The sequence below is a fragment of the Theobroma cacao genome, chromosome 5 (assembly GCF_000208745.1).
Source record: "Theobroma cacao cultivar B97-61/B2 chromosome 5, Criollo_cocoa_genome_V2, whole genome shotgun sequence".
NCBI lineage: Eukaryota > Viridiplantae > Streptophyta > Magnoliopsida > Malvales > Malvaceae > Theobroma > Theobroma cacao.
In genome coordinates this window covers 1,170,195-1,183,700 of record NC_030854.1, presented here as the reverse complement: position 1 = coordinate 1,183,700, position 13,506 = coordinate 1,170,195, and the positions used below count along the sequence as shown (strand labels likewise).

The 13,506-nt window shown below is 35.0% G+C and overlaps 2 protein-coding genes across 2 annotated transcripts; both read right to left on the bottom strand.

Moving 5' to 3' along the window:
- LOC18597633 lies at nt 503-3,567 on the bottom strand. Its single transcript, XM_007026775.2, has 2 exons — nt 2,653-3,567; nt 503-1,085 (listed from the first exon to the last, which is right to left on the bottom strand). Exons 1-2 carry the CDS (start codon nt 3,099-3,101, stop codon nt 845-847), a joined length of 690 nt encoding a protein of 229 aa, XP_007026837.2. The 5' UTR covers nt 3,102-3,567; the 3' UTR covers nt 503-844.
- Nucleotides 7,618-10,628, bottom strand: LOC18597631 (myb-related protein B). The gene is made up of 2 exons (XM_007026773.2): nt 10,203-10,628; nt 7,618-9,405 (listed from the first exon to the last, which is right to left on the bottom strand). Exons 1-2 carry the CDS (start codon nt 10,534-10,536, stop codon nt 8,528-8,530), a joined length of 1,212 nt encoding a protein of 403 aa, XP_007026835.2. The 5' UTR covers nt 10,537-10,628; the 3' UTR covers nt 7,618-8,527.

Sequence of the window (13,506 nt, the reverse complement as noted above, 5' to 3'; positions counted from 1 at the left end):
ACTACTAATACAAAACAAAAGTTGTTTCAAGTATTAATGTGGGTGCCCGAAAACAAGAATGTAAACCATTTACCGAGTAATCACGGCTCTAGACCTTCTCACTCTCCCTGAATTTGCCAGAAAATGATAGACTTTTGTTTAGGTATTTCTTTGCAAGTTTGATTCAGTTTCCCCCAAAGATGACAATCTTTGCAAGGACCAAAGTTGTCCGGATGGACAGGACCTAACATGGTAGTGTGCTACTAGCTGTGACAACCAGCTAATGCACCTGCATTTCAAGATGGTTAGGTTAGGTTCTAAATGACAGCTGCTTCAGTACTTTTGATGGCAATGGCAATTGCAAGTAGCAATGCCTTCTGCCAAGTGAAAAACACCAGCCAGAATTGAAAAGAAAATTTTCTACATGCTATTCTTGATAGCATCTCACTTATCAAAAGGAAAATTTTGTTAGACTTTCCCACCAAATAAATACTTTACAAGGTATTTTCTTGAAATCGCAATCTGAGGAGAAATTTCACATGCACAAAATGCATGGAAACGATTATACAGACCAACCATCGAAAACTCTTCTAAAGCCAGATATAGTGATTCCCTACTTTATGAATACAAAAGCAAGACACAGTTTTGATAATTATGATGAATGTGCATATATTAGATAGAACAAACTTTCTCTACATGTATGGAGAAGAAGCCGGCGTGTGTAAAATACCTATGGACCATCACAAGACCCTAGACTATCCAATTACTCATCATCACAGCAACAAATTCTCCAGGCTCCTTTACAGTAATTCGGTTTCTTTATTTTCATTCTTTCAATTTTGTTCAAGAACTGTGCTACAGGATTTTATGATGATGGCACATTGAAGTGAAAGAGCCATGATATGAAAAATGCAAATACCATGCATGCAAGGAGAAAGTTGAGGAAGCGATGGCCATGCCAGAAGCTTCGAGAGTCTGAATGTGGTGCTGCTCCTGAGACTGCAGCTGTTGTCGTGGAACTGTTGGCTTCATTTGATTGCTCTGTCGACTCAATCTCAGTCACACCAACAACATTGCGTGCAATAGAATGACAAATCTCACAGGTCCTAAAACAATTAAGCAGACTTGAGTGAGTATTGGGAGAGGTATGACAAATCACAAAAGAAAAAATTTTCAGTAGTGATGAAACTCAAAATGAGAGGCTAAAGACCATTGGAGGTAAGGATATTGTTTAATGGTGTTCAATGAGTAATGGACCATGCAGCATTCTAGATTTAATGATACAACATACAATCATTACACCCTGCATTTCAGTGAAAAGGCAAAGCTACCACTTCTAACCTTCAATAAATTACACATGAATAAAAGAACCTATTTATCAAATAAATTATCATTATGTTCAGTTTTACATTACGAATCGTGCTCATCTGTAATGATAACAAAACTTATGCATAGTTTCAAAACTCGCACATTAACTCAGATATCACAGCTTGCATCTAGCTGGCATATTTTTTGCCAATTCCAAATGTGAGTCTCTCTTTGTAGGTGATGACATCAGAAAACACTTGGTAGCATATGAGCTTAATGAGAACGGTATCTAAGATGGATTCCATGTGAATTCATCATCAAAACTAGTAAATTTAATTAATGTGGACCTTCTGTTTGGCTTTCAAGTCAGAAATAAGATCAGTAAAATGTGTAGTATTTGAAGCATGATCATATTAATTGTTAGACAGTTTCACATCCTAATCTGATCAATACAATATCCAGGTTAATGATGGGGGCCAATCAACTACTGAACTGGAATGTTAGATGGCACAATAGCTAGCAAACGCCAATAGGTCCACCGTGGTTATGGTATTTATCGTATCAACAATCCTTTCACCAAAACATGGAACCCAATCTAAATATGCATGGAGTGCGGAACATGCCAAATGCAAAATCTGCTGAAAGTTTAGAATCACATTTAGAATCAGGGAACTTCTTGTGCCAACGGTTTGGCATCTAAAATTATCAATAATCTCTAATCATGTCAAGTAAGAAATCTGGAATCTGTAACTACAAATTAAAAAACTCCAAAGTGGTGGACCAGCAAGCAATGATCTTCAACCAAGACCAGAGAAATACATCAATAAAGGTCAAATCCCCACTTTCCTACAAGGACAGAGAACCAGAGGAAAAGAAAGAGAGATTCCTAAACCTCAAAAAAAGCACATAACAGCAAAGAATTGTTTGCGTAGTTAGACATAGCATGAGGAGTTTTTAATGCTTTAGCCTTTAGCTTTACTTTAATTTCTATCAACACCCTTTATACACGTAATATCCTTCCCACTTTCTTTGCCATTAAGCAAATTGCTCCTTTTCACATGCATCTTTTCGTCTCATAACTTAATTTAACCAAGGATAGCAAAACTAACACCCCAAATAATCAACTTTTTAACTTTTTATTGCCTTTTGTGGGTTGTTAGTACAATCACTCCCTCAAGTCTAACAAATAGTAAACTGTAAAACACTAACAAGAAAGAGTAATCCCAAGTCTAAGCAATCATCATAAGAACAATACATACAAAAGTTACAATTATGACTACATCAACTAGACATCTATAATTTTACCCAAAAGCCAAAAGTATGCAGAAAAGGAGGGGGGGAAATGGCAAGAATTCTTTTACTTACTTATTTCCTCTGATCTTAAACCATGCCTCGGCACACTGTTTATGAGCAGCAGCAAGATCATCCTTACAAGAACAACCCAATTCAATAGGAACACCAGATTCATGGCTGTTACTTTCCAAACCCAAGTGGCAAATTCTACAATCTTTCTCGACTTTCGCCAAATGCACCTTGATTTCAGGAACTCCCCTCTGAATCTCCACCTCCACCGAACAATCCGAGACTGAAGACACCCTCCTGGAATCCGACACGTCGCCAATCTGTCCATCAGAAGCGCAAGCGAAGCTGTACTCATCGTAAGAACCACCTGTAGTGGAATAAAACTGAGAGTAGCAAGAACCCTCGTCAGCGTCGGAGAAGCAGACGCTAGCCTCCCCGGCGCTGACGTCACTCCCGTTCCGGCGGTGAGTGCCTTGCTCTAAATCGATTTGGGACATCTCTAAAGATGACATTTTGAAAGTAAGCTGAAACTTGGAGTTAAGGCTTTGTAATTAAACAGGCTTAAAACTTTCAAGGTTTGGAGGATCAAATACTCAACAGGCTCAAAGTTTCAAGCTTTGAGGTGGGTTTGAACAAAGCTTGGACAAAATGTGAGAATTTAAAGACACTATTATTGGATTAGGTGACCCTTTACCTCCATTAATGATTCAGTAACAAAGAAAACTTAAAAAATTCGGAACAACCCAAAACAAGAGTGACCCAGAGAATCAAAAGGTGAAAACAAGATAAGAGTAAAGAGAGTCGTGACTTCGTACTCAACAAGAAGAAATGCATAGGAAAGAGCAGAAGAAGAACAAGGAGAGGAGTTTAAAGACATAGGACTGATGCTCTGCAAGAAGTGTTGAGCACGCACTGCAAAGAAGAACAGAAACGTGCAGTGAGTGCACAGAGAACTGAGAGGAGATTTCTTTTCTTTTCTTTCACATATATAAATTAAAAGAAAGACAGAAAAACAAAGTTGCTGGAAGACTGGGCGTTGGTACTATGGGATCTTTGTCTTAAGCAGATTCTGTACGTCCGATGGTATCAGTTTTGTGATGTGTGATTCTTTAAGATAATCCGACGGTTGAGATTTGAGGTACGCATACTCCTTAGAAGAGCACGATCCTTTCAGCACACCAGAATTTTTGAGGTTTAACAAATTGATGTCGGAAAATAGTTTTCTTTTTGTCGTTGCTCTCTTTTGTACTCAATAAGATGACAAGTTTATCCTCGGCTTTTAGCAGATGGAATTAAGTCCTTTAATTTTATTATGGACAAAACTCGTTAACACGATATTAAATTAAATCGATATGTTTAAGGTACGATAATATATCTTTAATGGGTTGAACTCGTTTAACTTGCACATAAATATTTAATTGTTTAAGTAATTATGTTATTGTATCAATTCATATATGTTTTGTTTAATCTACTTATGATACTCATTTAAACAAATTATTCAAATTAATAGTAATTAAATAAATTTATTAGGTCATAATTATATCACTCATATAAAATTTAATTTAATTTGTTTAATAAACATATAAATATAACACATTCTTTTCCGTATTTAAAATTTGATTTATTTATTTAATTATATCATATTTATATTTACTCGTATTTTTAATTTATGTTAAATAAAATGGGAAGTGGTGAAAAAGTTTTTAAGGGTAGTTTTGGCAGTGAAATATTGGAGGTGGCCGTAACGGAGTTTGGCTTGTCTTTAATTAAACAAAGAGATCTTTTAGCATTTAATTATTGACTTAAGCTTAAAGCTTTCAGTTAACCGATACACTAATCGGGGTACGCTAAGCGCCCGTGTTATCATAGAAACCGCAAGACATTATTCAATGCATTGCAGCCTCAGCTTGTTAAGTTACTATTATTTCTTAATCAGCCTCATCATAAAATTGTGTTGTGACGTTATAATCATTATAAAGTCACAAATGTCGTGTTTAAGTACAATATTAATAATTATATAAATAAATACAAACACAATACAATACGATTTATTAAATATATTATATGCAAATTAAATAAGTTTAATTTATTTAAGATCAAATCGTTATTGATCTTAGTTACTTGATTAACCAATTGATCAAGTTGAAACATTATTGAACGTCTGATTAGACTTAACTTGATCACATAAGATAAGGGAAACAGTGAGGATGAATTGATGTATCAAGGGGTAGATTCATTGTCGGTCAGATATACAAACAAGTGGTGTTCGATACACTATTGAAGTATTAAAAATCTTTATTCTCTATATTAGAATTTTATATAGTTAATAATATTAATGAATTTATTAATTTTTTTAATTATTAATGTTATTTTAATTATGTCACAATTTAAAAAACAAAATTAAATTCGTCCCTGGGTAGATTAGGGTAATGTGCATGGAAAGCGATAAGCAAGCGAAGCATGTGATAAAAGTAAGAAGCATCTGAGCGACTACGAAGCGGGTTTGACCGGAGGTGGACCACCTCATAGCTCCAGTGACGTACTGACGTTTGCGTGAACAAGACCAAAGCTACGAAATTTGTAATTAATTATTTATTTATAATATTAAAAAGAAAGAAAAAAAGGATAGAAAATTCCAAAAGCAAGGAGTTGGCTATAAAGCCGACTCTTTAATATAATGACAACAGCAAAATTATGATAAAGATAGGACTACAGACGGGCCGTTTACCCATATTCAGATTCATGCCTTTATCTTTATTTGTTTTTGTTTTCTTCTTTCTCTTTAATTATTTTTCTGAAAAAATATATAAAATTTATAAAAAATATAAGTATTATTCAACTTTAATCATATATTTTTCATTTTATATTTAATTAAGTATTTATATTTTTATTTTGATTAATTATCATATATCAAAATGACTCGTTTTATTAAAAAGATAAAGTTATTCCGTGACCATGTTACTATATTATATAAATATATTACGTTATTATTAATTAACATATCATATGATATATACTGATATATATATATATATATATATATTTAATTAATATTAATTATTTATAAAAGGATTGAGAATCTGTTGTAAATGGACCGCTGCATGCTATGGATCCAAGGCCACATGTTTCTTTGCCACATAAGGCAAATAGCTCACTACCACATCGCTACTACTTTTCCCTTTCTTTTTGCTTTGGGTATCATTAATACTTCCAATTAATGCTGTTAAATTCTACCACTAGTTAAAATAATCATAACCCTTCAAGAAGAATCCAAGAATGAATTAATAATCGATCGAAATAGTTAAATAAATCGTGGCTCCTAACTTATTAATATCGAATTCGAATTCAATTTGTATGGAAGAATTAGTTGTAATTTGAGGGCTAAGGCTAACTCCAACTCCATAACAATGGAGTAATGTCTTTGGAAATATGTTTGGCAACTCCATTATCAAGCTAAGGAGGTTGAAAAGAACTTTGTCACTTGTCATCGAGGAACTATAAACAGATAAGCATGGAAATTGTTTGCAACCAACAACCCCAAGGAAAACCGTTTTGGATCGCTTTCACATGGCAAAGGTGGAACCCATCCCACTTCCTCAGATTCCCAATCTCCCATCAAGGAGTAGACAGGGAGGAGCAAGTGAACTTGTGGTGATGGGGCTGGTAAGCCCCGTTTTTGTTGAATCTTCCCTGATTTTCCCCTTTTTATCTTTTTCTTCTTTTCAACAAAAAAAGTTTCTCTGAGCTGTTGATGGAAGACAAGCCTCTAACTTGGGATCAAATGCAGAGTTCTCTCTTATCTTTAAAACTCTTTAATGGTTTGCAGAATAAAATGGGTATTTTGTAAAAATAGAATAAAGCAAAATGATTATTACATACATATTATAAATTAAATTAGTATAGTTTTATTACAATATAATATGATTACCGTATTATTATAAGAATAGTTTTGTTCAAGAAAAGTTTATGAGCGGTTGAAAGAAGACAAACCTTTAACTTGGGATCAATCTCAACAATTAATGCAGAGTTTTTTCGTATCTTTAAAACGTTTAACGAGCTCAATTTTAATCAAAATAAAACTCTTCAATTTAATAAGGATACATTTGATATACGAAATGAAATAAAAGAAATATAAAATGAATATTTTGTGAAAATAAAATAAAATAGGAATAATTATTTTATATAAAAAAGTTAATAGATGAAGAGTTCTTTCTTATCTTTAAAGCTGGATCATCTTGTAAAAGTTGAGAGCAAATCTTACGTGTGTCTGCCAGTATGAACATTACTTTGTTTTGGGTTATCAATTGGCACTAAAATGTACAATGCCATCCCAAAAGAAGGATGATTATCACGCGTTGATTGCCTCTCTAATCTCCTTTTTTTAAGTTTTCTTGTTGTGTTTCGGTTCAAACTCAACACAGTGCATAATCCAATCAAGCCTATAGGGTCCTACTTGGGGTTTGTTAACCAAATATGATAGCTTTAGATTGGTACTTTTCTATGTGAAATTTCTATGGTCTCTACACCCAAAGACAACATTCAAGTCATCTGGTTAAACACGCCAACACAGAATACACTAAAAAGAAAAAAAGGAAGACCTATGCGGTGTGTAAAGTTGAATCTTTCTATTCATAAACCAACAGAATTGGCACGAAAATGGGACTGATGGGTGTTCAGAGTAGGGTAGGTACCACAGGCTGATATGTGTCTCTTTCAGGATTCGTATCCAGGAAAAAGAGTAAAAGCAGTTTTTCTTTCTTTGTAGAACCTCGGGAGAAAAGGCTTTTAGGATCACTGAAACCTGAAAAGGATACACCAACATGTTTCTGTCACAAGCCTTGGGCACTCATTATTTGTGAGACCAGATGTCTTCCACTTTCTATCAGCACCATCACCGGCTTTCAGGCTTTCACTCTGATTTGCCAGCAAAAGAAAAGAAAGATATTAGCCCTGATTATCTGCCTGAATCTAATAGAACTAAATATCAACGAAGCTGCCATTCTACTTCTGAATCAAATACACCAAACCTACTTTACGCTTTTTATCCACGTTACTCTTTGGCATCAATGCCATTCAAGCACTAAACACGAGCAATTTTTTTTTTTTTTGAAAGGCAAAGATGAACTTTCATAAATTACCAGGAATGAAGCATTCCTTACAGGGGTACCAACAGCAACAAAATCAAGACCCACGAGTAGTGGAAGCCATACCTCAACTGGAAACTCCACTACTCCCTCACAAGACTTCCCCACACTTACAAGAGCAATTCATCCAGGTAGCAACTTCTTATCCCATGTTCTCTTTAACTGTCGCTACTAGTCTACGTTCTACCATAGGCCATACCTTTCCCACTAGCTATTCAGCCAATCATGAGTGTAACAAGATATTTCTCCCTTACAGGCAAATGCTAGTGCTCTGTATTGTTAAAATCATCCCTCAAATCAGTCAATTTGGATACTGGGGAAGACATTCTTAAGCCCAACAAAGTTAGTGAAAACTTCAATACAAACGAGAACAAATACATACACAACAAAAAAGATGAAGAGTAGTAATCAGAATGTAAATCAATGCTTCCAAACTTTGTCATCAATTCAAGCTGGTACAGGGATGTTAACAGGTTATTTTGGTTTTTGTAAAATGAAAATGTAAACAAGCTCCCCAGTATCAAATTTGTCAACCACTGACCATTTAAGCATATAGATCAAGCATTGCAATGACCATGAAACAATCAAGCCTTTCTTGTAGTTCAGTACCATATGGCGTTTACTTCAAACACAGAAGAAACCAGGATCTCATTCCTGCATCAACCCCAAGCTAATTCAGAGCTATTGTAAAGCCTCGACTACCACTCTTGATCATTTTTCTGACCACCGCTAGACATTAATACATACCAAGGTCAAGGCGATGTCTCAACCTGGAAGTACCATTGCCTCCGATTCTATGTTGACAGCAGGTTGGTCATTCTGCCCATCAACTTCTTGTTTCTCTCTTCAATATGGAAATGATCACTCATTCTGGTCTTTTCAAAATGTCCCGTGCACACTTGAGATCTATGAGAAGTTGTACCACCAGCTGCATCATCCATTGGTCTGACACTGTTATTTTCTAATCCACTTTTCAGCCAAGCAAGGTTACTTATATCAGAGGCTATTGCAGCCAATTCATAATTTGGAAAAGATGGGGGTTCTGAGAATTCCACAAATTCTGGCCCCAGCAAAGAGTTACTGTTTCCATTTCTAACATTCTGAGTCCCACAACAGCCATGACCACATTGTAGAGGCACTATACCTTCCTTGTAAACTCCTTCATGCAATTTGCAGATCCCAACATCTGGCTTTGATGTTTGAATTAGAGGTCCTTGCATTAGAACAGGCCTTGAACACGGCAAAACAAATTCTGGTCTATCCACATGATTATAAACATTAAAAGCACTCACACGTGCTACAGGACGGAAAAGAGTAGGTGGTTCAATTGATTCATGACTAGATTGAATCCCTGTCAGTGATTTGCCCTTTAATTGAGTATCTAACTTTTCCAAAGAGCTTACATCTTTTCCTTCCATAGATCTGAATGAACTGTCCTCAGCACAAGACAGAGTTTCTTCAGATGATGCCTTGGTCTTGTCCAAGCTAGCATCTTCCGCCATATGTTCAGATTCTGATTTTATTCTACCAAGCTCCATGCACCGACGCCGCAATGTCGAATTCCAGTGATTTTTAATAGCATTGTCTGTTCTTCCAGGTAGAAGCCTTGCGATCACTGCCCATTTGTTCCCATGTACTGCATGTGCCGAAATTATCATCTGATCCTCCTCATCTGCAGCCAACATGGTTATTAGCTCAGTTTTATCAGAAAGCACCAAATACATCACTTAATGCACATTTTCCATTCTTGTAAGTAAGCCTAAATGCACTGACCAACTGTACAAACGCATAATTATGTGTACGTCAGCCAAAAACGCTGATGAAGTGAAAGTTACAAGCCAATACTGGCTACTCTGCCCTGAACTTTAAGTATATGGATACGAGCACAATATGCTTAGAGTTAAAGATGATACAGTATTATTTCTGCTCAAATGCCAACCATATGATATGAAGAAAAAGTTTCCCCTTCTTGTTACTTTCCTATAACATTATAAGCAATGACACTTCCCTAATCACAACCAGTTTCTCTAATGCTTGTCAAAATTACTCCCATTTCTTAACCACTCGACTCCTGTTCAATTTCTTCAAGGAACAGGTGAATCAACAGCAAAAGCTGGCTACTTGATTTTCACTTTCTACACTACTATCTCTGTTTCTCTCACGCATGTCCCTAAAATTCACCCCCCCCCCCCCCCTCAAAAAAAAAAAAAGAAGAGTTCAGCATTGTTGTCGTGTTGAACTTCTGGGGAATCCATATCCTTGTTCACTCAAAGCACAGCACAATTAGAACAAGACAAAAACTGAAATTTGAACAAACATGGTACTGTAAACTTCAAATTATTACATAAATCTAACATGCAAAGATAATCCAAGCAACTCCCAAAAATTAAACCAAAAAAGAAAAAAGAAAAGATAGATAACCACATTGACAGATCAATCAAAATTTTAACAAAGGTGTAGACTTTGTACCAGTAAACGGCTTGCGCTTAACGGCAGGGTCAAGCTGATTACACCAACGAAGCCGACACGACTTGCCAGAACGACCGGCGATTCCTCGGGCAATCAAGCTCCAATTCCTCGCCCCGAACTTGCTCACCAGTTCACTCAGTATCACATCTTCCTCAGGCGACCACGGCCCCTTCACTCGCTCCTTCCGCTTTCGCCCTCCGATCGCCGAATCGCCACGGCTTCCCCCATCGCCTCCTCCTTCAGCTGCTTCGCCGCCGTCTATGGCCACTGGGACGTTGCTCTCGGTAACGGTCGCGTCGTTCCCATTTTCAACGGCTTCCATTTCCGTTTCCATCAGTGTCAGTGTGATGACAGTCTCTCCAGTACCTGACTTAACGGCAAGGAGTGTGTGTTACGTGAAGAACCAAGGCAGACAACTTCAATTTGGGAATCCTTCTCGTTTTGACGGTTTTATCCTCGAAGTTTTCTTCTCTTGACGGATTAGTCCTCCCCTTAAATTACTATTAAACTAGACATTTTTTTAAATTTTTTACTGTTGACAAGTACAAAGTAAAAATAAATAAAATAAATATTTAGTTTCACATTTTTCTTTTTCAATTTAATGATTGAATTTTTCTTTTCCTGAAAACAAAAGCGAGGGCAGTTTTGTACTTTCATCTTTGATCCAATTCGGACAATGCTTAAACAAAGTTTACCCTAGAGTTGACCGGCGACTACGGTTTAGATTGGCGGGAAATCTGTTGCTGTCTGAGTCTCAACCGAAACGTCAGTGTGCTGTAACTTTCGCAATCTTGGATGATTTATTTTTAATTTTTTTTAAAACGATTAATAAATTAAAATAATAAAAATATGAATCAAATAAAGTTTTAATGTAAATTCAATTTTAATTACGTCACACAATCACATTAAATCTAAAATATTTTTATCCACATTGATAAAAAAAAATTTCTACTTTTTCACACCTTTTTAAAATTTTTTAATTTTTTATTTTTAATAATGAAAAACCATTCTTACAATACCGTATCGGGTGACGAGCCGATTATCATTCTACTTTCTTTTGAAATACGAAACATAATATTAATTAAATTTAAAATATTAAATAAAAAAAACATTTCCTACAATCACATTCTCGGAAAAAATAGCTGTCTTGCAATAATTTTTGTCATATGATTATGTTCATGATCATAAGCTTTGGTTTTCTATAATTTCTGCCTGAATCAGGCGGATAAAAATACTCAAAGGGAATCAAAATCAAACTGCCAATGAACACCCAAAGTTTAAATGGGCCGAGTTTGGGCCAGTGAGTCTAAGCCCATCTAACCTGAGTCAACTGAAAGGAGGATTAATATTTCCTGACAAATTAATTTATTTCGTCAGAATTCCGTCGATATTTCATCTGAATCCGTCCATAACCGTATACTATTTTCTATAAAAAAACTGGTTCATCTAGATTGATTTTCAGCCTTTGTGGTGTAGATCCAGGGTCTCTGCTTATACTTACAACTTCCTGATCTAATATACCTGAATCCATCCAAGTTAGCTAGCACTTGTCACTATGCAACAATATATTTTTCTGAAAATTGCTTCTCAACATCCCCAACTCTAGGAATTCAATCATAGAAATTTCCAGGCTCTAGCTAGTGGCCTGAGGAGAGCATGGATTCAGACCAGAATATGGAAATTCCAGGCTTTTGATTCGATTGTTCCAGGAATGTTTAGCTCGGAAACAGGTTTCATTTGTTCTATTCCATTTGGAATGTTAATTATTTGCTTTTGGGGCCTGCATCACTGGTTGACTAATTTGGTTTGTTCATTCATTTGTTTACAGAAATAAAAAATAAATAAAAACCAAGTCTAAGAACAAATAACATGGTGTTGATTTTACCTTTTCAAACCATTTTTTCTTTTAAAATATAAAAAATTTGGATATTCTTTTGATTTGTACGCATCATCTTTGCATAGGACCATGTTGATTTTTTCTGTATCGTTTTAATTTTATTGAATATGTCGAACCTTTTCAAACTGATTATGAAAAATTAATCCAAAGAAATTTGTGAACTTTCTACCATTAGAAATATGAGAGCCAATGTGAGAGAAAGGATTCTCTTTTTCAACTCTTTGTGAGAGGATGGATGTCTAACCACTTGCAACTTAACTTATTAATTAAAACTTTGGACTGAATATAAAGAAAGACTTAATCAAAATTAGCTCTTCTGCCTTTTTTTTTTTTTTGGGTTTTGTTTTCCTCCTAAAATGACCTGTATATTACCAAACCTTGATCCATGCACCACCCACAAAATGTTAATTAAATAGAAGAAAATGACCAAAGTTATTTGTTTTAAAATTGACTTTACCTAGCTATCTGGCTCCTAATGTATTTGTTTAACACATTTCTCATATGTTGAAAACAAACAAATGAAAAATAGGACCAGTTCAAGTCATATTTTTTTTTTTACATTCCTCTTTAGATCAAGTCAGTTTGATGAAATTTGTACTTACTACTCGGTTAATTAGTCAGCTATCTTTTAATATATTCAAAAAAGTCTTAAAACTTTTAATTTGTATTTAAACAAATCTTTAATCCTAACGAAATATCAATTACCGTCAAGCTCAATAGTAGTTAATTTCTTTTTTATTTACGTAGCATATGATGTAGTCATGTAGTCCATTTTGCATCAGTTGTCATGTGGTTACATTGGTTGTCACATGGACAAAGAAAAATACTAATTGACATTAAGTTTGACATTTGTTAAGTTTTCGTTTGTATGTGCACAAATCAAAAGATAAAGACTTCTTAAGATATCATAAAATGCATAAATACCCATAATTGAAGAACTTTTTTAATACTTAAACCCCCCAAAGAAAAAATCAAACAAATCTAAATTCTATGTACGAATTATATAGGTTAAACGGTTTACCAAATTCTAAGTAGATATATTTTAATCGATAATCTTTTCTGTATTTGATCATCTACCAATTCAAGTCCATGTCCTGCTGGGTGCTGCAGTAATGAAAAGAGAGGACGACCAAGTTGAATAACTTGATGTTAATGAAGGGAGAAGAAAGTTGTTCCAACAGATAAATTAAGCTTTGACTCCAACCAACTCGACTGCGTTTGCTACGAGTTCAAGCCATAGACCATAGTGTAGGTAATTGCTCATTGTTTTCCCTGCCTAGGATCTCAACTGATTTTAGGCTCTTTGCTCTTTGATATTAGATCAAACTTATCTGATTCAAGACAAAACAAGGCGTGGGATTGAAGCAAAACGAAGATTATAGTAATTTAACTAATTAATTTTTTACA